We start from the raw sequence: 26216 nt of genomic DNA on the forward strand, positions 1-26216 counted from the left end.
AAATTTCTGTTATGGTCTGGACGTATCGGACGTATCGGATCAGTAAAGCATCTAGTATTATTACAATATTTCCCTCTACCTACATAGGCCATTGTTTCTAACTGTCCTGTGGGCAGTTCTAATTCTTCCTCCTCCTCGGTTTGTTCAGGCTGGTCTACTGCTAATCTTTCTTCGTGTATTCGTTCTACTTCTTTGCGGATCTTTCGGCACATAGCTACTATACTTAATCGTTTATCATGTCTCCCCTCTGATATATTCCGACTCCATGTGGTAAGAATTTGCATTTCTTCCGGATTTACCCCTGGTCGGTCTTGATTTCTGATCACACAATTTATGAGGAAACGTAACAGTTCCCCCTGTATTTCCACTTTCTGGTACTCCATGGCTCTATTAATACTCTCAGAATCTCGTCCTGACTGGACAAAGTGATATATGTTTTCTAAATGTGTAGTCATTCCTGGTAGCCTCCCTAAATATATTGCAGCTCGTCGGATACGTAATGATGCCAGCAGCATTTCGTCCTCTTTGCCGGGCACAGGGTCATATCTACAATCTATTAGAAGTTCCTTAAGCATGTCGGGAGTTACTAGTTTGGGCGTACGTTGGTGGGCTAATTCTTGAAAGGAAAGTTTATTTACTCTGGGTGGCGTGGAAAAAATGTTTGATGCACCTCCTGTAGCACCACCTGGGGTGCTGGATGTGAAAGGATTCGTTGAACGTGATATAGCAACCATAGGTGTGGATACAGCTGTAGAAACAGATGTGCTTGCCGGAACTTGCGTCGGAGTTTGTTGTTGTGGAGGTACAGACGGAGGAGGGTCTTGGCGTTGAACCCCCTCGGCAGGCGGTCTATGTGGCGCAGCATTAGCATACTCGGGAGCTGCGTCGTCTAAATAAGAGGAAAGAAAAACATCTTCTGCGGTTCTGGGATGCCCTTTGGGATGTGCTTTTATCGGAAACAATGGGGGTGGCAAGTCTTTTGGTATCTCCGGAGTAGCCTTAGGTAACCCTTCGGCCAGAAGAGGATACATACCATTCATAAGGGCATTTCTTTGTCTGTCTGTTTGTTCTGATTTTACTCGAGTACCTTCTTCAATTAATAGACTTTCTCGGACTTTATTTGAATTCTCCTTACTTTTCTCTTCCTGTCTGAGTGCTTTTTCTGCACGTCTATATGATTCTTTACGCCATAATTCAATGGCATCTTTCTGTGATTGTCTAGCTTTCCTTTTCCATAATTCTTCCTCTACTTTCATGATGCAATCTGCATCCCAGGTCCCAGCTGCGGGCCACCTCTGACTTTCTGGTAATTCCTTGGTGTAGTCTACCCATAAATCAAGAAATAATATGGCGTCTAGGCCATGTTTATGATACATGAAGTACCCCGGAGTGTCCCTAGGAGGAATGGGAACAGCTTCTTCGAGTACCCCTTTTCTAGTTTTGATCTGTCTTAATTTCGAAAAGAGCGGCATATTGAGAACTGATCTGATACCTAATTTTGAACACGTTTAATACAACAAAACACAATAATGAACAGTCATTCACACCACAATATGCAGAACGTGTTTAAAACATTTAACATTTAACATTTAATGAACAACAATGATGGCCATTTAGGGAACTAGTCACTAAGCATAATACTCGGCACTAACTAGGTAATTCTGAATTATATACTAGACATACTTGATATACTGCTAAACAGTACAGATACACTGCTGAAACAGTGCAGACCGGATTTGTGTACCCAAACCCGTCTTGACCGGCACAACCTATGTGCACGTCAGAACGCCTCCCCGACAATGGTACTCACCGGGTAGCTCGGAACGGAAGGCCTCGGAACTGAACTGAACTGGACTTGAACCGGACTGGACTCGACTCGGAACTTCGGAACTTCGGAAACTGGTGGGCCTCTGTATACCTCGGATCCTGCTCTCTCAGCTAGGCTCTGGTCGGGATACTTCGCACTTCTCACCGCCTCGTCTGGGTGTTGATCGCAGCCTCAGTTACCCCCGCTCGGCAGGAGGGAGATACAGGAAATCCTGTGGGTACGCGTTGTTGTCCGTCCAGCTGTGGCAGGAGACCGGGCCTGCAACGCACCTCCGGCGCGTGAGATGAGAAAGTGTCCCTATTCGGGCGCCATATATGTGGTAAATAATTTAATTACCGGAACTTAATTTGATGCGGAAAATTAATAATAATAGCTCAGTAAAATAAGAGGCAGAATCCGTGGTATTAGAGGTTCGGAACGGGCTTTATTCCAAAATCAATTCGAATTGATGGACTCCATATTCCATCACCACGAAGGTTCAGGAAGTGAAGGACCAACTTTATTGACAAGTAATCATTTTTATACAGAGGCATTATAGTGAAAACAGATGCAGGAGGCGTAACAGTTGATAACAAAGATAAAACATACATGCGTAACTAAAATGGGTGTAACTAGGCATAACTAAAGAACGTCATTTAGGTATGATGTCACAAATGGGTGGCACCATGAAAGAATTTCGCAATGTCAGCAGAAATACTTGGCAGAAATGCGCGCGCAGCAGCATGACGTGTGATTGACGTGCAACTAGGGGGTGAAGGGGACTTGACATTTAGCTCTACATGTGGAGACAGAAGTCTGGGGTTATGTCAACCTAATCCCGAATCATATCTAACATCCTATGTTTAAAGAACTATGTTATCCAAAAGGAAAGGTCTCTCGAATAAAATCTATTCTATACTGACTGTGAGTGCGTGTACAAGCGTCTAAGTGTCTACATTGGATGCGAAGGGCAGAAATCTTCCATAGTAACAGGGCTATGAATTACTTCCATAAAGACAGAGAAGCCGGGCCTTTTGCTCGGTAGCTGGAAGAATGTTTACTTAAACTACTAGACAGGAATGCATTGGGTGGGGAGCGGAGCAGAGCAGATAATCTTGAAGGTGAAATACAGTTTTTGGCAGGCAGACAGGTCGAGTCAGGCACCGTTAGCCGCGCAGGGAGTAGGACAAAGTTCATGGATACAGATGCAAGCTCAGACTGGAGCTTTCAGAGGCAGAAGGCAGGAAAAAGCTTAATGGTAGAATCAGGGCCTACTCGCCTGGACTGTAAAATGGGATAAATGAACCATATAAAGCCGGTGGCCTTTCATACTTAGGAATAGAATATCCGGCCCATTCATGGCGGATCTGAAAGAGGACATGTTGACGGTGGACGCACATGTGTTTGCGCCTTCATAACTGGAACTGGAGGAAACATACATGTATTTGTGATTTATACATGAAACCGTTGGGGTCCAAGATAGGGGACATAACTGATCATAAAAATCCATATTTCCACAGTCTGATGGGCATGTACCCTACGACTTCCTCAGGGCTGGAAGTAATACAGATAATTTTGTATTACTTCCAGCCCTGAGGAAGTCGTAGGGTACATGCCCATAAGACGACGAAACGCGTTGGCATAAGGGAGTGGAAGATCTTGTATAATAAAAGACCGAACAAGCCCATGGAAACAGAATCTTTTGTTCCTTTACATTATTGTATTAGTTTGGTGTTATAAGTTGCGTGTACTTCAGTAATTGTTAAATGTTTTGATCAATCTACGATTGAAAAGTTAGAGAATTTGGGAGTATTTGGGTGGATGTTCTCTCCTTCTGAATGCACCGCTTACACATGTAATTGTTTATCATTAGATATATTGTTGTAAATTTGTCATGAGCGTCTGAAGACCCTCTTCACCCCTTTCTGTTAAATAGTTTCTGACAGACATATCATGTCCTGAATATCATTTACAAAAATATCTCTCCATCAGAAAAAATCTGCACCCAAAGGGATAATATTTTTTAATACGATTTCTGTAAAATTGTAACAATGCTAACAATATTCTGACATACAACCTCGTAAACTGTTTCAAAAAGCCATGAAAGTCCGTAAGTCTACTTGAATAGTATCCTAATTGGACGCCATAGCGTGTTTGCGGAGCTATAGGTTGTCCTCTCTGTGCAGGTCAACGCTCTCCGCTTGAGCCCAAGCCAGAAGGGACTACATCCAAGCCGCGAGTGACGGGGGCTCCTGTGCCTTCCATCTACGAGTGATGAGGTGTTTGGCTGTTATGAGCCCTAGGTAGAGGAAGCACGACGTGAGCCTGTTTTTCTTATTCCTGCAATAGAGACCGAGAATGCACACCTCCCAGGTGTGCAGCTACAAAGGTTCTGTGCAGGTGGACAAATGTGCACTGACCCCCTGCCAGTAGAGTTGCAGATGCCGAAATCCCCAGAGTATGTGTAAAAGGTTAGTTTCTACCAGACAGCAATGGGGCAAGTGACTTCTGTACGTCGGAAGTCTTGTTTTATTTTTGCTGGGGTGAAGTATGCCCTGTGCACTATGTTGTATTGTATTAGGCAAAAGCTGGCATTGCGGGGATATACATTGGGCCCTGCAGCAGCGTCTCCTATTCCTTATCGGTAGAGGGGTGGGCCAGTACCTCCTCCCTCTTGTGACGAAGCGGGGTGAGTGGGGGGGGCAGTATTTGAGCACAGTGAGTCTGCAAACCAGCACATCAGGTGTCGGCCTGGTCCCAGTACATGCAGTTAATGTATGTTGAGATGAGTTGGGGGCTCTAATGCCATATTCCCTCATTGGTTTACCATGACTATCACCTAAGAATTATATAAGAGGAAATGGCCTGGTGGGAGTCCGCCCTCCTCCATTAGGGACTCGTAGGTTAGGAGGTTATTGTCGCTGTAAAGGTCTCCGATTGTGTGGATAGTGCGGTTAGTTCCACTGAGAATGTAATGGCGTTTCATCTGGGTGTGCTAAGCAAGGGTATTGCTGGAGTGTAAGGGGTCACTGCGCATTTTAAGAAGAAAGAATGGTGATAACAGCGGTATGCTACCCCCAGCAACAGAGACTTAGGTTTGGGTGCGCATGTGCAGGGTTGGAACATGTGGAGTGCATCCTGCAGACCACAGGCCAGGGCCATTTTCACTGTGTCCATAAGTTGTAAGCCCGACATCAGGGCCGGACTGGGAACCAAAACCGGCCCAGACAAAGTGCTCGGCCGCCCCCCCCCCGGGGGTTGGGGGTGCGGCCGAGCTCTTTGCCAGGGCCGGTTTTCGGCCGATTTTGTTACAGGGCCGATTTTGCAGCCCACCTGGGGGATTGCCCAGTGCCCGCTACAGCCAGTCCGGCCCTGCCCGACATCCATTTAGCAACCCATTGGAGTTGAGATGTGAGATAGTAGTGCTCAAAGTGGGGCGCTGCTAGTCCACCTCGAGCAGGTATAGTTTAGACATGGCTACCCTGCAGCGGGAGTTGTTACATATGAAATCCCACAACACCTTTTCCAGAGATCGGAAAAAGGTAGTGGTGATATAGAGACGGAGATTAGTAAAATAATAACGGAGGCGAGGGAGAGCGACCATTTTAAGGAGCACCATGCGTCCTGCCGCTGAGAGAGGCAGCGTACGCCAGAAAGCCATCTGCGCTCTCAGTGAGGCAACAGCTCTTTGCAGATTGCCATCATATAAATCCTCTTCCGCGTGGTATACACTATGATGCCCAGGTAGCGGAACGTGGAGGGTTGTCAGGGCACGCGGGTCTGCTTGAAAACGAGATGTGGGTCAGCCAAAGAGCGGGTGAAAGGGAATAGAGGGTTTCCATCTATGTGGCTGATTCTTCCTTCCCCTGAGATTATCCTACACCTATGGCCCAGAAGGAAGTGAATAATGTGTTTTGTGTGACACGGGCTGCTCCTCTACATGTAATTTGACACACAGAACTGCATTTTAACATCAATAGTGGATTTACAGAAATATGACCCCTGTCGTTGAGGTTTGAATCGATAGCCTTTAATAACGGGTCGGCCATTTGTGTCTCAGCTTGCAATACCCAGGGCAGGAGAAGGAAGAGGAATATCCTTCTCAGTAGATTTGTCATTGAACTCACAAAAGGCGTTATGATCCTAAGTCCCAACACTGTTCGGTGTAGCGAACTAGCAGCAAGGTTAGGAGTCAAAATATTTTTTTAAATAGCAATTGAATGCAGGGAGGCTGGGTCCACTGAGAATATTTTTCCCTGCCTAAAATGTGGACGTGTTCCATATGCAACATGGCACATCTACCTGAACTCACATTTTATTCTACTCAGACGTTAATATTCTACCAATAAGGCCAAGTCATCCCTTCATCCTACAGTTATTACTTTGGGAATCAATAAAGTGAAGAATCGAGACACCTGCATTTATAGCAGTCCTTAATTTATCATTATTATTTGTATTATTATTATTATTATTGTTATTGTTGTTGTTGTTATTATTAGTCAGCCCATTATAATTCTATCACCATAATATTATAAATATTATGTTGCAATTATTAACATACTGTAATCATTATTGGCAGTTAAAGGAGTGTATAGTAGTGTACGACACAATGATGAGCTGCATTGGCTCCTTCTTAACAAACATGAGACAAACCATCAGGATTGGCTCATTTGAATCCGACTGGAAACCAGTCCCTTGTGAGAACCACAGGAGCCATCTGTATCTCCTGCTCGTATCCAACATTCACATTCGCCCTCTCGCCCAAGTCATTTATATCTACCTCTTCTACTACCAGACGCTGGCCAACGACACCCAAATCAATCTATGGGTAGAGAGGTATTCAAATAACCGAAGTAACATCACTACATACCAGGAGCAACTATATTCAAGGATGAATTAGACACTAGTTGGATTTAGGATTCCCTATGTGTTGGGTTTTATTTTTAAACACTAGGCAGGAAATGTGTTACATTCAAGGTTCTCAGTATCTTTTACTGAGCTTAGCATGAGATGGAACCACCCTCGGTTAGAGATGAGTGAAAGTGATACAATAAACCTTCCAGAGGCATGAGGACCAACCAGTAGTATTCAGCAGCAATTCCAAATTTACACAGAGCCAGGAAGCTTAATCCAGTCATTCTGCCCATTATTATTTTCTGCATACTTCTGTCCACCTCCCTGGCTGCAACGTCAAAACCAGAAATGGCGGGAGGCCCACACTCGTGGCGGATGCCCATACTTGTGGCGGAGGCCTGCAGTAATGGCGGGTGGCCCACACTCGTGGCATGGGCCCAGCAATGGGAAACTGCAGTACTGAAGTCCCTCCGCGACTGTGGGGCCCCCACCACGAGTTTGGAGGTTGTTAGTGAATCGGGCCCGGTGTCTTTGCTACATTGTCTACTGTTTAATGTATCATGGGATCATTCTTTACATTTTTTGTGAATTAGTTTGGTGTCACTGTGCAATGTTTCACCTGTGAATTCTTTCAGCGTTGTACTTTGTTTGTCATTCTGTCACCCTGCATCTTTTCAATGCAGATCGTTTAATTGTTTCCTGTGCAAAGTTTCATACTGCTTTGTTTAGTATGTCACTGCATTGAGTCTCTGTTTATAATTTCACTGCTTTGCTACACATTGTACCAATGTTTCACTCTATATTGTTTCATTGTCTCTCTCTGCATTGCCTCAGTGTTTCATTCTGTATTGTTATTTATGTTACCACGCATTGGTTCATGTTCAACTACGTTTTGATTTATTGTCTTACTTTTATTGTTTGTGTTACAGTACATTCTATCATTGTTTCATTGATTAGCTGTGCAATATGTCACAAATGGCCCTTGCCCAGCTGCTCATATTTTAAATGTTTGTCCTTTTGGATTGTCAGTTGCTGTGTTTGACTGCATCCTGTGGAAAGGGTAGTGTGCGGGTTGCTGAGTACTCAATGCCTGTGTCCACCAAGTAATGTTGGATTCCATGCGCACTTTTTTTCTTTCATCGCAGGGAGACCGCGGTGGACCTGGGTTTGACGGCGACAAGGGAGAGAAAGGCGAAGACGGCCCCCCAGGTGAAAAGGTACCCAGGAGACTATGAGCAATGTTTATTCCTATGTGACGCATAAAGATAAGAGATACTAACAAGTAGTGATGTAGCCTCTCTGCTGATCCCTCCCAACACGCCCAGTGACGTATCACTGTCTGTTTTAACTGGGTTATGCTGTGTCTGCCAGAGTTTGGAAACACATTCAGAGAATCCGTGCCTGTCCACCCATAGAGGGATGAACTAGAGGAGTTTAAGCGGGATCTTTTTTTTAAAATATATATGTAGTTACCATTTTACTTTTCTTCTTTATGCTGGTACTTTAATGTATTCCCTTCCCATGACCTTTCTTCCATACTATTTTTTCAAAAATAAATTAATGTGTGTTTATTTATTTTGCTCTTCTTTATTTGTTTTCGGTTTCCCTTGTTTGCTCATTCACTTTTCTCTCTAAATCAATCGTCCCACTTTCCTCTTTGTATTCTGGCCTTATTTTGTACTCATAGGTCTTTCCTCTGTTCACTCCTTAATTTCCCATTCTCGCTGTCTCTTCAGTCCTTATTGCTTTCTCCCTTTATCCTGCTGTCTTTCTTTTCACGTTCCTCTCTTTCATCCTTCCATCCTTTCTTCCTGTTTCTTCCTCGTTTTTTTCCTTCTTTGTAACTTTCCCTAGTTCCTTCCTTCCTGACATCTTTTTGTCCATCCCTTCAACTTTTGTTGCTACCTTCTTTGTTTCCTTCCTTCATTCTTCCCTACTTTCTTCTGCCTTCTTTCCTTCCTTCTTCTATTCCTTCCTTCCTCCTTTCCTCCCTGATAGAGCCTAAAGAGAGCTATAAGTAGTTTCACCAGAGACATATAGCAGATAGAGAGATCACATAGATACATTCCTGTAAGCCCGTTCCTTCGATTGAACAGAGAACTAAACGTTGTTCACACAACCACCCACACATCCATTTCATACTCTTTATAATGTCCTAAACACGCTTCAAGATACCGCTATTATCACAAAATTGGGGAATAATCTGCAAAAAACAGGGCACCTTACTAACTACTAATTTTGAGTTTAGTGCTCTCACTGACCTGTAATGTAATGGGAAGACATACGAGCACAGAGATAATTACAGATGAATTGCAGAACTAGAAAACAGATGCTTATGCTCACTACGTACATAACTGACACTTATGCTCACTATGTAGATAACTGATAGAGACATATACAGTTAGGTTCATTACAGATAATTGCACATCTACATTACAGGTATCAACATAACACATTTCAGTAGAAACTGTTTCATCAAAGTTAGATACAATTCATGTAAATACATTACAGATTGATGCATTAAAGGTGGATACATAGTTACAGTTCTGACTGGAATGTTGCAGGCAGAAACACAAAGATATTATAGGTAGCCACTAAATCTTTACGGCTACAGCACATACCGGCATTGCATGTTTTGCTGCAAACACTGCAGTCGCTGCAGATTTTTACGGTTCTGGGTTGGTAAATAGATAGTCGGGTGACATGCTGAGAAGTGTTGAATAAGAAAAACAATTGACAATACTTTATAAGAGTAGGTTCCAACTTCTGATTCATGATAGGAAGATGCACAGCTTCATTGCAGATACATACATAAATACATTGCTAGTAGACTGTACTGGTGCATGTTTCACTGACAGTGGCATGTTTGGCAGACTACAGGTGAATGCAGGGTTGCATTTTAATAGCTAGCTCCCACAGCCACTATTGATGTGCATGGCATGGTAGGCTGTGTCTATTTCCAAACTATTCAGTGCTGCTTGTTCACCTGTGTGGACCTTAATATAACCAACATTCTCTTTTGTGCTTTCTGTTAGGGTGTTAAGGGTGAAGCTGGTGCAAAGGGATCCATGGGGCTCTTCGGTGCCCGGGGCCCAGTCGGACAAAAGGTTGGTATCGGAGGGAAGAATCTCATAGATACAAGCGTCGTACGGTGAACTCCAAAGTATGAACCGCTCTGTTTGAATGTATCAGTGTTCGACAGGATTGTTGTGCAGGATTAACATGTCTTTCCAACATCTACCTGCCAATCCAGTTGAGTGACAGCACCATGTGTGACCCAAGAGGCTCTTGCGCCCTGAAGGTGTGCGCCAATGCGCAAATATTACTACGTAGGGTTCTCTGGAACAACGAAAATAAATACTACCCTGCAGCATGCGACAAAAATACGCAAGCTATCCACAAGAGTGATCATTTCTTTTCAAGGCGTTGTGGCTACGGTTCCAGAGACAGCAGAGTGCCATGCTTGTGTGGGCGCTTGCCTATGAGCCACAGAGCCCAGCCATGTTACTGCAGTTCTTCTGCTGAATGCATGGGCCTGCCTGAGCCAATATCCACCTCTGTAGCCTATATATTCCTTTTTTCAGTCATTGTCAAAGGCAATTCAGCTTATTTTCAAATCTCTTTGTCTTTTGCAATATACATGCTATTGTGCACCATTAACATGTACGTAAGTGAGACTTTTTAGTTTGTTGTGGCCTTGTTGCTATTAGTAAATAGTGTAAAACATTTTATAGGTTCATGGATTTACTTTTGTTTTTACTTGTACATAAACAATGACAACATTTCCAAGTGGCTAGGTGAATAGAGGGGTAAAGGTGCAGTAAATGGTAAAAAGCCACAGCAGCCCATAACCTATTAGTGGTGTGTGAAACCAGCGATTTTTTTTGGGTCCAAAATGTGATACATTAGCATTAAAAAGTTTTGCAAGATCCTGCAGTGCATTGGCTCAAGAAGAAAATGTCCCAGAACAAGCTCACGACCAGGTTATGAGTGAAGTAATATGTGAGGTTATAAACAGTGTATTGTGGGGGCGTAAGTTATAGTTAGCTCAGGTAACTATAATTGCTGAATTTCAATGACTTTGTCTGAGTGAAATCTGAGCCTTACTGTAATGTCCCCGTAATCTTTTTTTTCCAGTGGATATATATATATATATATATATCTATCAATTTCAACCTCGTATTCCACTACGGAATAAATGGCACGCACTCACAGGCTCTGTGATTTAAATCTCCAAAGTTCTTTTATTCAGCTTAGTTTCTGCTTCAGCATTGAGGGAAAAAACCAACGCGTTTCCCTATCAGCCGATAGCTATCGGCTGAGTAAACGCCAGTTACAGACGCTTCCATGACTCACGATTGGAGTTGAATAAGCGGAGCCTTGAATGCGTATACACAGCCACAAGGACTCAAGGGTAAAGGTATGCCCATGGTGGGCAATATCCCGAATTGTTTTTAATTGACAAACAGAGGTGCAGGGTGAAATGAACAGACCCCACGCCCTGAAGAAGTTGCCGTGAGTTTTCCTAGTAGGCAATGAAACATGTCGGCATTTTAAACATGAGCAATCACGCAGCTTAGAATAAAAAACGCAAGCCAGTGTGATCTAGCTCAAATTTGGATATCATTGTATATTACTATGGGGTTCAATATGGTGCACATACTATAGCACAGTTCTTCTTTTTTCTTTAATTACACACCCTAGCACTTGTACAGTCAATCATTGTTTTCCCTACACATATTTCTTGCTTTTGGAGTGTTGGTAGCTGATGATGAGATCTTGAGGTAGCAGGCGAGTACCATCCTGCTTAACCCTCCTTGGTGTTGCTACCGTGAGGCACCAACACTCCTTTTCACTCTTTTTTCATCACGTTTGGGTGTTGGAGACATAAGTTTTTAGACTTGTTGACAGTCATCCTGCTTTACCTCGTATGCAAAATATTTGTCTATCCTTTTCTTCTCCTAAGTGAGCTACACCGACGAATAGCATAGATGATACAATCGCTTGCTTTAAAGATTGTCTAAAACGCATGACAACTGTTACGGATGTATGAACCACTCGCTCACATTGTGAACAGGTTTTTTTGTATACAGTTTTTTTTTTTATACAGTCCATAACACAGAGCCAGTTTGTGGATATATATATATATATATTCACAGAAAAAAACATAGGTTTCACACATGTTATAGTTAGCTGGACATTTTACTGATAAAAAACCAATGAAATTCCCCCGTTATAGTTACTGTAGGCAACTATAACTCACGCGACCGCAATCCTCTGCTGATGCTAATACTGTATTTAGACACTTATTTGCCCATGTCTTCTTCCATAAAATTTTAGCTATACATATATTACAAATATTTTTTTTTCATAAAGACACATGTCATCAGCAGAGGATTGCGGTCGCGTGAGTTATAGTTGCCTACAGTAACTATAACGGGGGAATTTCATTGGTTTTTTATCAGTAAAATGTCCAGCTAACTATAACATGTGTGAAACCTATGTTTTTTTCTGTGAATTTGCAAGGTTTTTTAAATGCTAATTCCTAACTATAACGTGTGTGAAACCTATGTTTTTTTCAGTGAATTTGTACGGTTTTTTAAATGCTAAGTTACTTTACGCCATTTGTGGCGTGCGCGCCCACTTAACGCAGTTCGTTCCGTGCGCGCACAGTGAGCACGCGGTGTCCACGTTACGCTAGATGGGCCATGAACGCACGATGCGCTTCGCGCACCGTGCGAACATGGAGGAAACATATGATGAGCATCGTTGTGATAGGTAAAATATATGTTTTGCTTTGTTCTGATAAGCCATACACAAATTGGGGTCTTCGGGCACCATTTGCACACGGGGTGTGGAGAATGTGGATTTTTTTTTTTATTTTATTATTTGCTACCGTACGCGTACGGTAAGCGTAATCGGCGAAATTTTCGAAAAAATTAAAATTGCCTTTTTTCACTTGGGGGATCGTTGGGGACTCCCTCGACATGGCTAGGTGCTTGGGAGCTGTCTAAACAGCCCCTTTACATGTTTTTGCACTTTGTTTTTCAACCCCCTGTCAGAGTGCGAGAGAGAAAATGGCGGCCGCCGCTTCCTGGTTTCGACCGATTCGGATGTTTACTAAGATCTAACGGCCAATCAGAATCGCGCTCGCGCACGTCACCGTACGCGTACGGTAAGCGCACCGTAAGCGCACCGTAAGCTGGCTCAGATATATATATTGATTTAAAGGCTATTTTCTCAGAATCTACTGAACAGATTTACACCAAACCTACAAAAGGCACTTCCTTGACCTGGGGACTACCTCTCTGCCAAATTTCATTAAATTCTGTTCAGCCGTTCGGGCTGTAGCTCTGTCTAAAGGTCCTATGGAAAAATGCATGGGAAAAACGCGTTTTGGGACCCCCCTTTTATCTCAGCCCCCGCTTGACGAATCCCCCCGAGACTTTCAGGGTAGGAGCGGAGCGTAGCGCCCCACCTATTTTGAAAAATTCGCGAGGATTCGTCGACCGGCGCCAAAGTTATTCAAAATAGAATGTTGCGGATTTCCTATGGAAACGTGGTCCTAACTATAACTACCTACTGGCGACCGCCAGTAGGTAATATATATATATATATATATATATATATATATATATATATATATATATATATATATATATATATATATTCCTGTCCGCATAGTCCCATTCTTCTGACCATATGGGGGCTTCTATGGTGGTGCATTCTGAGTACGGCAGGGCTAAGCCATTTCGATTATTGCCACACTTTCCCTGCAAGGGATTCCTCACCGCACTCACAGCTCCGCGTATTATCGAAATCAATTAGTCACAATCCATTTTTTTTGTTGTAGTTCAAGGGTGATTAATTTCTAAGCTTGCCAACACACCCCGTGAACAAGGTCTCGGCTGAGACTGAAACGCGTCGAGGTGTGTTGGCAAGCAAATGAACAAAAGAAGAGGCACTAGGAGAAAGAAATGAAGAATGATACCAAGACTATTATAAAATTGAGCACAATGGATCTCACTGAAGCGGAAAAACAGCTCCTCACGTTGGGCCTCACCTTTTGCCCTGAAAGCTCATTTCATTACAGCAACACCCGCATTGACGTCTTCAAATTCATTAGAAAATTAAAATTGATAACATTTTTCAGACACAAACAAAACAATGCCACCGCTATCGACACGACACCCGCTGGTCAAACAGTTGAGCAACCACTCACGGTGGCGGACATCCCGACTTGGGTGAACTAGAAGTGCCTTGTACACCGAGGCTTACTCAATAACTTCTACATGATGAGGGTATTGAAAGTTCATGCCGAATCCCTAGCCCTTTCAAGCCGCACTCCACCTTTACCCCAATGATGCAGAGGGATGCGATTGACATATACAGTGATGTCCTCATTGATGAGCTCAAGGCGCTACACCTCAAAACCAGGAGGCGTGCTACCGGAAAACGCATGCAGAATCTCAAATACAATGAACTTATGAAAAAAATACAAAGCAATAATGAAGTCATCATCAACAAGGTGGATAAAGGAGGGAACATTGTGCTGTGGCCACGCAATTTGTATCTGGAAGAAGCTAACAGACATCTGAGCAATAACCTTTGCTACAGGCTCTCTAACCACAATGAAATGACTAGCAGTAATAAGGAACTCAGGAAACACCTCAACAAGTTCAGATCTCAGGGCCAGTTGAGCAAAGAAGAATGTGCATTCCTTAACATTGAGACTCCAGTCCTCCCTAGCCTTTACTTTCTGCCGAAAGTGCACAAAAATGTGACCCCCATTCCTGGTCGACCCATCATCTCGGCCAGAAAAAGCATCTGTGAAAATATTTCCAAGTATGTGGATTTTTTTCTCCAAGATCTTGTATCCAGCCAGACAAACTACCTCAGAGACACCAGTGATTTCTTGCTCAAAGTAAAAGACATTCAATTACACGAGGACTATGTGCTAATTCCCATGGACATTACATCGCTGTATACCAGCATACGTCACCATGATGGTCTAGCTGCATGCAAATACTTCTTGGGTAAAAGACCCATCAATTGTCACAAACACAACAAACTCATTCTGTTTCTAATTGACTGGTGTCTCACACATAATTTTTTCATGTTTAATAGGAAGGTATACCAGCAACTCAGGGGCGTGGCCATGGGAGCCTGCTTCTCGCCCAGCTACGCATGTTTATATGTTGGCTGGTGGGAGGAGCGGGTTCTCATGGTCAGACAGATTTCAATAACAACATTGTGTCTTGGCTGCGTTACATAGACAACATCTTTTTGATTTGGCAAGGTGATGTTAACAGTGCTAGAATTTTCATTAGTGAGATCAATGACAATGATCTTAATTTGGAATTTAATGCCAACATCAGTGCCACCTCTACAGAATTCTTGGACGTCAATCTGTACATCGCCAATGGTGCTTTGCATTCCAAGCTTCACCGTAAGATAACCGCAGGAAACTCCACACTGCACGCCTCCAGCTTTCACCCTGGTCACCTCATAACCAGCATTCCCTATGGGGAGATGTTACGATTGGCCAGAATTTGTAGTACCCATGAAGATCTCCTTGAGTGCCAGGGGGAAGCAGCCAAAAGATTCAGTGGCTGTCATACGTAGAGCCATTGTCATAGCCGATGCCATCCCTAGGGAGGAATTGTTAGTGGTCCCATCCACCCCTGAGGTCACCAGTGCGACCAACATACTTAGTGAGTCAAATAGCCTAGTCACCCCGAGATTGATTATAACGCACAACACTGAGGAAAGAGCTATCAGAGCAGTAATCAACAAGCATTGGGGTATCATTAAATCAAACCCCACACTAGGACTTGTAGTAGCCCACAAACCTGACATCACATACAGAAGAGCTTTTTCCATGAGGGATGCACTAGTTAGAAACAGTCCGGAGATCGCCACGTCACAGAATTGGCTAGCAGACAGAAAGGGTTTTGTTAAATGCCAGAGTTGCAGAGCATGCAGGTTTGGTAAGAACATCACAAAGGTAGACTCAGCCTTTAGACACGCGCCACTTACCATCAAACATAGACTCACGTGCAGAACGGAATTTGCGGTGTACATGCTCGAATGTAACTGCGGGCTGCGTTACATCTGGAGCACTAAATTGCAAGTGCACCTGCGAATTCTCCAGCACCTCAGAGCGATAGTCAACAATGACCCAGCCTACCCCGTAGCCAGGCATTTTAAGGAGATGAATAATAACAATCTAGAGCACCTCCGTTATTCAGTCATTGATTGCGTCCCACCACGTAGACGGGGTGGCAACAGGGAGAAGCTTTTGAGGCAATTGGAGAGTAGATATATTCTGCAATTTAACACCAAGGCGTCCGCTGGTCTCAACACCACGGAGGATCTGCACCATTTCCCGTAACATAGCATTGCATTCACACCCTTAGTGATCATACCATCGCATTGTAACTGTATATTAATGTTATCACTTGTATATATTTCACTGTTTACATCACGTTCTACCTGTGCACTCTCAGTATTCGCATAGAGTTTGGTTTCCTGTCATCAGGCTATGTGCAACCACGGAGAGAATATTTAGTATTCATACTGTCATTTTGGTTGTCTATAGTCGGTCTTTAAGCATAGGCACTACAGGCTTGTAACCACATGTATTTAGACCATGTTTGCGTATGATTATTAGAATGTCACTTTTTCACAATACGCTATGCTATACACCCATTGCTTCATTGCAAGGGATACTTTGAACTAGCCCTGGCAGACTCTAGAATATTTCCTGCACTTTCACACATTTTTTATTGGTACATTCTATGCATTTTTATGTCACTCAAATGCTCTTGAGGAGGTACAAACACCACACTTATAAATTTGGGCCTATATGCGCACTCACGCCTTCCTCAACATGTATATACACACCTATGTGCACATTTCACCGTCACTCCCACTTTCAACTTTTGTTGTATTAAGTGGCAGCTTTGTTTTGCATTTATTTAGTTTATTTGCATTTTTACTGTACCGGGCCTAGACGCGCACATCTTATCACTAGCCTTTGTTCACATGCAGCGCTTTCACTTTGTGCTTCATGAGACGCGCCGAGAGCAGGGAGTTACGGACACACACACTGTTGTGCTAGATCTCGCGTTTCTAGTTTTGAGCAATCGGTAACACTAACATGATTGCTTACGAGGGGCATGCTTTCCGTTTTAATGTGTACTTACCCGAACGGTTGGCTGCATCTGGGGACGCCATATGCTCTTGTACCAGCTTCCACGATGCATGTGCGGGAGGACTGAGGCAATCACCGGCTCAGCAGATAGTTGACAGTTTTATAGTCTGTTTACACTGGTGGTACTAACTGTAGTAAAACATGATGTCACACATGTGCTTTACTGCGTCTTGCCCACAGTCACACGCTGCAAAACTACTCAGTCATTGCAATGAACATAGTAAAAACACTGCCACTCACACATATATATAAATACCACTCATTCACCAGTACAGCACTCTGTGATCAAGGCCGCATGTCTGGCGGCCGAAACGTGTCATTTGGACACTTGATGCTTGAATAAATCATCATTTAACTCTCAACTTTGCCTTTGGAGTCTGTTTCCTGTTGTTGCGCCTTTCTTTGGATGGTGGTACCCCTGGGATCCTGCTGTGGAATATATATATATATATACTTGTCATGTGATCAAGGCCTGTGGTGAGCTGAAACGCGTCGTGGCGAGACTTGCACCCTAAATAAATTACGAAAAGAGGCACATCTTTGTGGTCCGTTCCGTTTTCTTTGCAAAATAGAGGAGCAGCGGAGTTTTGGAATATATATATATTCACTGAAAAAACCATAGGTTTCAGGCACGTTATAGTTAGGAATTAGCATTTAAAAAACCTTAGAAATTCACTGAAAAACCATAGGTTTCAGGGGCGTTATAGTTAGCTGGACTTTCCACTCCTACAAAACCATCTAAAATTCCCCCGTTATACTTTTTTCAGCTAACTATAACTCGCGTGCCCGCAATGCACTGCTGATGACGTCACATATTACATCACTCATGACATGGTCAGTGACATCACTCATGACATCACTGATGACATCTCAAATTACATCACTGATGACATCACTGATGACATCATTCAGTGAATGTGTGTTTTTCTGAAAATTCCATATCTTTTTTATATGTATATCTCAAGGTCGATGGAAGAATAAATGGGTATATAAGTGTCTAAATGGATGATTTGTTTTTGAAAAATTGATTGTATAACTGACTGATTAAGTTTTTCTTAGTGAATACATGGCTTAGTGAGTAATGTTTAAATATGAAAATATCTGTATCAGTCTCTCACTTTGTGTATAAGTGGCTGCATGGGTTGATGAGTAGCTACATGAGTGTTTATATAGGTTATTCGTTTTTTTTTGTATCAGTATGAGTGTCTGAGTGTCTGTATGGTTCAGTGGGGGGTATTACGTAGTGCATAGGTGCATGAATGAGTGACTCACTGTTTCTATGTGTTGAAGACAGCATGTGTGCAGGACTGTATGGGTGGATGAGTGTGTGCATGGGTGTGTTAGTGAGTGAATGACTTTCTCAATAGTGTCTTTATGAGTAACTACATATGTTTTAAACTAGTATATGTGACTATTGGTGTATATAAGTGAGTATATGTGAGAGTGAGAGATTGAAAGAGTTCCTATGTGTTTTTATAAGTGATTCTTTAAAAGACTAAGTATGTGTAAGTTTCTGTAGAAGTAAGTGTGGTGGTATGTGTATAACTGTATATGCAAGTAAATGGATGTTTGATTCTTTATTAGCATGAGTGACTATGTGTGTAACTCTATGGATGAGTGGCGTTGTGTAACATGATGTATAGGTGTATGAGTACATATGATGAGTGAGTACATGTATGAGTGACTGTATAGGACTGTTGGTGAATGAGTGAATGTGTATGTAGATCTTAGAATTACTGAATAGGTTGTTGTAACTGGTATTGGTATGTCCATTGTTTTGAAAATTTTAGTTTCTATTTTTGAATGTGTGTATCAAAGGTTATATTAGGGGGAGAGGAGGTCTGCCACTCTATCACAAGGATGATGTCATCAGTGATGTCATCAGTGATGCCATTTGAGATGTCATCAGTGATGTCATCAGTGATGTCACTGACCATGTCATGAGTGATGTAATATGTGACGTCATCAGCAGTGCATTGCGGGCGCGCGAGTTATAGTTAGCTGAACTAACTATAACGGGGGAATTTCAATGGTTTTGTACGAGTGAAAAGTCCAGCTAACTATAACGCCCCTGAAACCTATGGTTTTTTCAGTGAATTTCTAAGGTTTTTTAAATGCTAATTCCTAACTATAACGTGCCTGAAACCTATGGTTTTTTCAGTGAATTTCAAAGGTTTTTTAAATGCTAATTTCTAACTATGCCTACAGAGAGAGGACATGTGAAGAAAGAAGAAAAAACGCACATAAAGAAAAAAAAGAAATGCAGAAAGAAGCAACAGAAGTCCTCAAAGACGAAGAAAAGTGCAGGAAGAAGGATAACGTGCAGAAAGAACAAACAGAAGAGCAGAAAGAAGCCTTGTTGCAAAATCATCCTGTACCCTCAACTTTTTCAGACGGATACTGGTGGTAACTGAGTCTGACTAACCAGTCCTAGAGCCAGTGCTATGTTAAAAGACACTCAGAATACAGTGAAAACACCTACATACACTAGGGAACACTATGCGTTGGGGTCCCCCTGTGATTAGCATGACCTCCTCTGTAAGCCCCTAGTATATAATAGGGCAGGGGATTAAAACTACCTGTTAAAATGCACCACAGGGCGTGTTTGCACACGTCACCTCAGGCCCATCCCCTCCCTTCCCCACTGTGTAAACACTCCCTGTGGCCGTTTTAAGTTGGGAGATTAAGTCCCCTTGAATCCTGAGGGTCCCTAGGGTCCAACTAGACCACTAGGTACCTCCAGTAAGTGCCACAGAGCTGTGTTGTAGAGAGATGTAAAAAGGGCCACGGCATAGACCACCTCTCTGCAAAGCAGCGCAGTGGCGCTTACTGGAAGCACCTGGTGAGCTAGTTGGCCCCCAGGGTCCCTCAGGATTGAAGGGGAATTATTTCCCCAACTTAAAACGCACCCCAGGGGCGTGTTTGCACACGTTAACTCAGGCCCCGTCCCCTCCCTTCACCACTGTGTAAACACGCTCTGTGGCCGTTTTTAGTTGAGAGATTACGTTCATTTGAATCCTGAGGGTCCCTAGGGTTCAACTAGCCCACTAGGTACCTCCAGTAAGCACCACAGAGCTGCGTTGCAGAGAGGTGTAAAAAGGGACGTGGCCTCAGAACACCTGTCTGAAATGCAGCTCCCTGGCGAATACTGGAGATACCTGTTGGACTAGTTGGCCCTCAGGGACCCGCAGTATTGAAGGGGAATTAATTCCCCAACTTACAATTGGCCAGGGTGCGCGTTTGCAGAGTGCTGCAAGGAGGGGGCGTGGTCTCCGGCGTGATGCTGGTCTTTTATTTATTTTATTTTTTTAAGAAGGAGGGCTGTGTGGCCCCCCTTCTTTTTCTAATTTATTGGCCCTAGGGACCCAATCCCCCAGGGCCTGCACCCTAATTTTTTTTGTTGAAAAAAATAAATTTGGCCCTCCCAAAGCCTTAAATCGGCCCCGGGGACCCCAACCCCCGGGTCATGGCATTTTCTTTTTTAATTCTTTAGGAGGGGGGCTGCGTTGCCCCCCTCCTCTGGCCACTTATGGTCCCAGGACCCCATCCCCCGGGGCCGGCCTTTGTTTTTTATTATTTAAAAAATATATATATTTATAGAAACACATAGGACATGCTGGACAAACCGTATGTACCTATCACCATGACGATTTGTGTGATATTAATTAAAAGGCGACTATGCATACAATGAATCCACGTGGAATGTATTTACACCGCTAGTGAAGCTCTGACTTGTCTGACGCCCTACCGTGCCTAATCCCGGCGCCCCCGCCGGTGGGTACTCTCCAAGTAGACACCCTTGTCGTTTATTTATACAAACATGGGTAGCTATTGACGGGCACATTTAATACACATGCACACCAAGCCATTCAAAGGGGATTCAACAATAATTCGACCAAACTATGCAAGAAACCCCCCTCACGGTTAATAAAACACACATCCACCGCCGGATGTGTAATACTTTTTATTTTACTCTCTGGAAAGGAGACGAACCTCACTTGAGAGTCACAGCGTGCTCCTGGCTGAGCCCAATGCTGTGTTACACCCACCAGACACCCCGAGTGCCACACACCTCTGTGTTGTATTCCACCAGTTAGTGCGTTTGCTATGACACTGTCTAGCCCATGTGCACTGTATCACCACCCCGTGAATATGTCATGCCACATTTGCCTTCGCACGGGTTATATTGCCCCATCTAACGTGCCTTCCTCGATGCCTATGTTATAACGCACAGCGCTATGCCATACATATTACAATCTGGGATCCATATCTTTGTCACAGTGCATATGCAACGTTACACTCCCCAGCACATATTTTATATTACAACTTTAGAGACTAGTTAGGTTACACAACACTGCCCTGTGCATATTACACTCCAAGGCGCATATCGCATAGCACACGCTAGTGCCTGTGCTATCATGCGCTCTCCAATGAATCTATCATTGCGCACAATGTATTGCATATTATATTTCACACCCTGGTTCGTCTTATATCACACTTTTTGGTGCATAGTTTATACCATATACTATATCTAGTTTTCATTTTCAATCGTGCTCTCAGGACTATGTTCTATATAACACTGCATCCACCTACCCTTTTCACGGGCATTACATTTTGCAATGGTGGGTGGAGGGTCAGGGGTTGTTTCTGCCAAGTGAGCCCGGAGTCACAGTCACAAACGTCCTCTTCTTCCTGAATAAAAGTGAGATTATGCTGCATATTTGTTCATATTTTAAGTAGTTCGCACAGACACACATTTTAAAAACAATAAAGTTCCTAATACCCACCTTCTCTGAACAGTTAGCTTGCTGCCCCATCCACCTCCTCCCTATCCTCTGTTGTCTGAATCCATGGAATAGCCTCCTCCCTCCTGCCATGCATGGTCTGATGTGCTGCCACTGCCCTCCATTTAGCATGATGTACCAGCCCACTCCTCCTGCCCTCCATTGCCCAATTCTATGGCCCATCATTGACCTCCTGCTTAGCCTCTGTGCTTAGCTTGCTGCCCCTATTCTCCTTCCCCCTGACCTCCGATGTCATTGTGCATGCCCCTGCTCCATCCTTTTTGCCCACCCTGTTCCATGGACCTGCCATTCCTACCTACTCTGAGTGTTCTGTTGAGCTGCCACTCCCCTCCCACCTGCCTAGCATTGTCAGATGACTGTAACCTGTACTTGCCACCTCCACCCTGCCTGTCCACATGCCATGCCCCTATCCCCTTCCTCCTGTCCTCCATGGTCCATTTTACAGCCACACCCTTCTGCCCTCCCTGGTCTGTTGTGCTGCAACTGCTCCTCCTGCCTGCCCCGCACGGTCGATTGTGAGGCCCCTTCCCTGAACTCTCTTGTCTGTGCCCAGGTCCTGACCCTCCCTTCTATCCTCCATGGTCCTTTGTGCATGCCCCTGCACCCTCCTTCTTGCCCATCATAGCCATTGTGCTGCCACTAACCCTCCCGCTTGCCATGCATGGTCTTCTGTGCTGCCATGGCCCCTCCCACCTTCCCTGTGTGGTCAGATAGCTGCCCCTGACCCCCTCCCACCTTCCCTCCATGGTCTGTGTGTATGCCATCATAGTCTCACTGTTGCTCTCCATGGTGTGTCTTGTTTCTAGTGCCCATCCTGCCTGACCTCCATGGTCATCTTGCTGCTCCTGCCCTGCCCCCTTGCCGCCAGCCCTCTGTTTCCATGTGCAGACCCCTATTCCCTCCCTCCTGACTTGTCTGTTCCATTGTAATGCCCCTGATCCGTCCCTCCTGCCCTTTATGGTCTGTTATGCTGCAGCTTTCTCTCCTGTCTGTCCATTATGGTCAGCTAGCTACCATTGCCTCTTTCCCCTCTGTTCTCTGTTGTCCATGTGCATGGTCCTGTCCCCTCCCTATTGCTTTCTATGGATTGTTGTGCTGCACTCCCGTCCCGCATGCCCTGTGTGGTGTATTGTGCTGCTGCAAACCCTGATGCCTGCCCTGTAAAGTCAGTTTGGTGCACCGCTCGATGTCCCTCCTGTCCTCTGTTATCTGAGGCCATGTCCCTACCCCAATTACTCCTGCCTACCATGATCCAATGTACCATACTTGCGAACATTTTGAACTTGGTAAGAGGGAGATTTTGGAAAAAAACTGGGGTATTGATTTTCCACTTTGAGTTACATTGAAAAAGAAGAGATTGTAGACAGGAGACAGATCAAATAAAGCCCATTTGAGCTTAAAAACATTGGACGTTTTCTGGCTGAAACGGGTCTGTTGGCATGTATGGTTGTACTACCACTGTCTCTTCCTTCTGCCCACAATGGTCTATTATATTGCCACAGCCTCTCTTGCCAGTCCTGTATTGTTGGTTTGTAGCCCCTGCCCCCCTTTCCACTGCCCTCCATAGTCTGTTGTGCTGCCACTGCCCTTCCTGCCTGCCCAGTGTGATCAAATTGTTGCCTCTGCACTCTCCTACCTGCCTTCAATTTTCAGAGTCCGTGCCCCTGGCCTCTGCCTCTCAACAGTATCCCAATGAACAACTAGATTGCTAACATTCTATATTTATTACAAAAGTGTGGAACGCCTGACGTCATCTTGATGTAATCAAAACTGTAATACCTAGAGCATTTCCTTTAAAAAGTACATATATGAGAGGGTCTAATTTGCATCAAAATTATGGTTAGTGCTCTAAAAAACTAAAATGAGGACATATTTTAAGAGTTTTCAAATAGCGACAAAGAACTTTTACATTATTTGTAATCTTTATGTTTTTTTATCTAGTTGACCACTTGATTAAATGTTGCACCTAGGGAAGAGGATGTGTTGTTACTTCCAGAGCTGCAGACTTTGCAACTGGGGAACCAGGTTGGAGTTTCTGCTTCAGCTCAACATTTTGTGATTCTGGTCAAATCACTTAATCTCCCCATGTCTACAACCAAAATGAATTTGATCTTGTGTGATGTAACCAATGCTCATGTAAAGCACTCCAATACCTGACAAGTCTGCACTATATAAAACTGCACACTTCTGTCATTGGGCTGCATGTGGGCTACATCTGGGTGATATGTGTGCTGCATTTGGGCTCTTTTGTCTCTGGTGGCCATCTTGGGAGATTTATTTGTTATGAAGTTTCCTAATTTCCTCATTTACTGCAGTCTCCTCAGTAGGAAATGCTTTCAGTTTTTTACTTTGATTCCATCAAGAAGGTATTCAGATATGTCACATATTTGCCATAAATTCTGAATGTTAGCACTCTAGTTGCTCATTAGATCACTGTAGTAAAGCTACTGCTCACCACGGAAGTTTGCTGCTGGTATTGAAAGTGCATTTTATCACCCCTGTTGTTTAATGTCTATATTCCAGATTTGCATCAAGCAGTATCTGAAGGATATTCCCTCCTCCAATGTCGGGTTGCAGCATAATAACAAATGTTAATTATGCCAATGATACAGTGCTTATTGACCAAACATCATGGATCTTTCTGTGTCTATTAAAAGAATGTGAGATATATATGGTCAAGAAAGCAATATTTAAGTAAATAAGTTGAGTAGTATCTTGTCCCTTGAGGAGCCTTGCTTGGACCAGACCATGTGTGTTGTACTTCAGCTCAGACCAGCGATGCACACCAACTTTGTACAGATTTATTTCCTTTTGCCACAATAACTGTTGGAAAAATTGGAATCACTGTGCTTTTTGAAAATGTCACTAAGTAGATATACATCCCGGTTTCCCTCTCGACCCTGAATCTGCCCCTCTACTCTGGTACTAGCAGGCCCTTCCTACCGGGGCGTGCCATTCCTGCCTGCCTGCTGATTGTTCCCCAGCCAATCTGAACAGATTGACACCATATATGCAAAAGGCACATGCCTGACCTGAGGACTACCTCTTTGCCAAATTTCAAGTAATTCTGTTCAGCCGTTCGGGCTGTACCTTTGACTAAAGGTCCTATGGGAAAATGCATGGGGACAAGACACTTCACTCGTAAAAAACCAATGAAATTCCCCCGTTATAGTTAGTTCAGATAACTATAACTCGCGCGCCCGCAATCCACTGCTCATGACGTCACATATTACATCACTCATGACATGGTCAGTGGCATCACTCATGACATCACTGATGACATCATCCTTGTGATAGAGTGGCGGTCGCGCGAGTTATAGTTATCTGAACTAACTATAACGGGGGAATTTCATTGGTTTTTTACGAGTGAAATGTCCAGCTAACTATAACATGTGTGAAACCTATGGTTTTTTAAGTGAATTTGCAAGGTTTTTTAAATGCTAATTCCTAACTATAACGTGTGTGAAACCTATGGTTTTTTAAGTGAATTTGTAAGGTTTTTTAAATGCTAAGTTATGTATGTATTATTATATTTTTTATATATTTGTTTTACAATAAACTACCTATGTATATAGTTATAGATTGACTGTATTCTGTAATATGGAATGGCTCGTTTAAAATGTTTTTTTTTTAAAGGTTTTTCACCGTGCGCGCGCTGTGCGCGCAACCCGCGAATTTTTGAAACCCTTCGTGGTCCTTCAGGGACCCCCTGACAAAGGCTAGGGGGTCAGGAACTCTCTACCCTGCCCCCTTTTCACGTTCTCCACCTTTCTTTTTCACTGTCACACACCAACACACAAAATGGCGGCCGACACTTCCTGATTTCGACCGATTCGAATGTTGACTGACATGTAACCACCAATCAGAATTGCGCTCGCGCATGTTAGGGTGCGCGCAAGGTGCGCACTTATAGATATTTATGTACTTTTAAATGCAATTTTCTCAGGAACTACTGAACAAATTGGCACCATATATGCAAAAGGCACATGCCTGACCTGAGGACTACCTCTTTGCCAAATTTCAAGTAATTCTGTTCTGCCGTTCGGGCTGTACCTTCGACTAAAGGTCCTATGGGAAAATGCATGGGGAAAACGCGTTTTGGGACCCCGCTTTTTTCTCAGCCCCCGCTTGACGAATCACCCCGAGACTTTCAGGGTAGGAGCTGAGCGGAGCGCCTCATTAGTTTTGAAAATTTCGCGAGGATTCGTCAACCGGCGCCAAAGTTATTCAAAATAGAATTTTCAGATTTCCTATGGAAACTCGGTCCTAACGATTAACTATCTACTGGAGACCGCCAGTAGATAATTATATATATATATATATATATATATATATATATATATATATATATGTGTTATGAAGGGTAGACCCCGCACAGAAGGACTACCGGTGAAGAGATCGGCTGGGGAACAATCAGCAGGCAGGCAGGAATGGCACGCCTCGGTAGGAAGGGCCTGCTAGTACCAGAGTAGAGGGGCAGATTCAGGGTCGAGAGGGAAACCGGGATGTATTTCTACTTAGTGAAATTTTCAAA

The 26216-nt window shown here is 43.6% G+C and overlaps 1 protein-coding gene across 1 annotated transcript in view; it reads left to right on the top strand.

Annotated features, from left to right (window-relative positions):
* Window positions 1–26216, top strand: part of LOC146855703 (uncharacterized) — a 1104791-nt gene that overhangs the window by 854934 nt on the left and 223641 nt on the right. Inside the window, exons 87-88 of the mRNA XM_085653597.1 lie at window positions 7807–7878; window positions 9697–9768. Of these exons, the coding sequence (XP_085509723.1) occupies window positions 7807–7878; window positions 9697–9768 (144 nt within the window). The remainder of the gene's footprint in view (window positions 1–7806; window positions 7879–9696; window positions 9769–26216) is intronic.

The sequence above is a fragment of the Triturus cristatus genome, chromosome 4_1, assembly GCF_964204655.1.
Source record: "Triturus cristatus chromosome 4_1, aTriCri1.1, whole genome shotgun sequence".
In the NCBI taxonomy this organism is placed as follows: domain Eukaryota; kingdom Metazoa; phylum Chordata; class Amphibia; order Caudata; family Salamandridae; genus Triturus; species Triturus cristatus.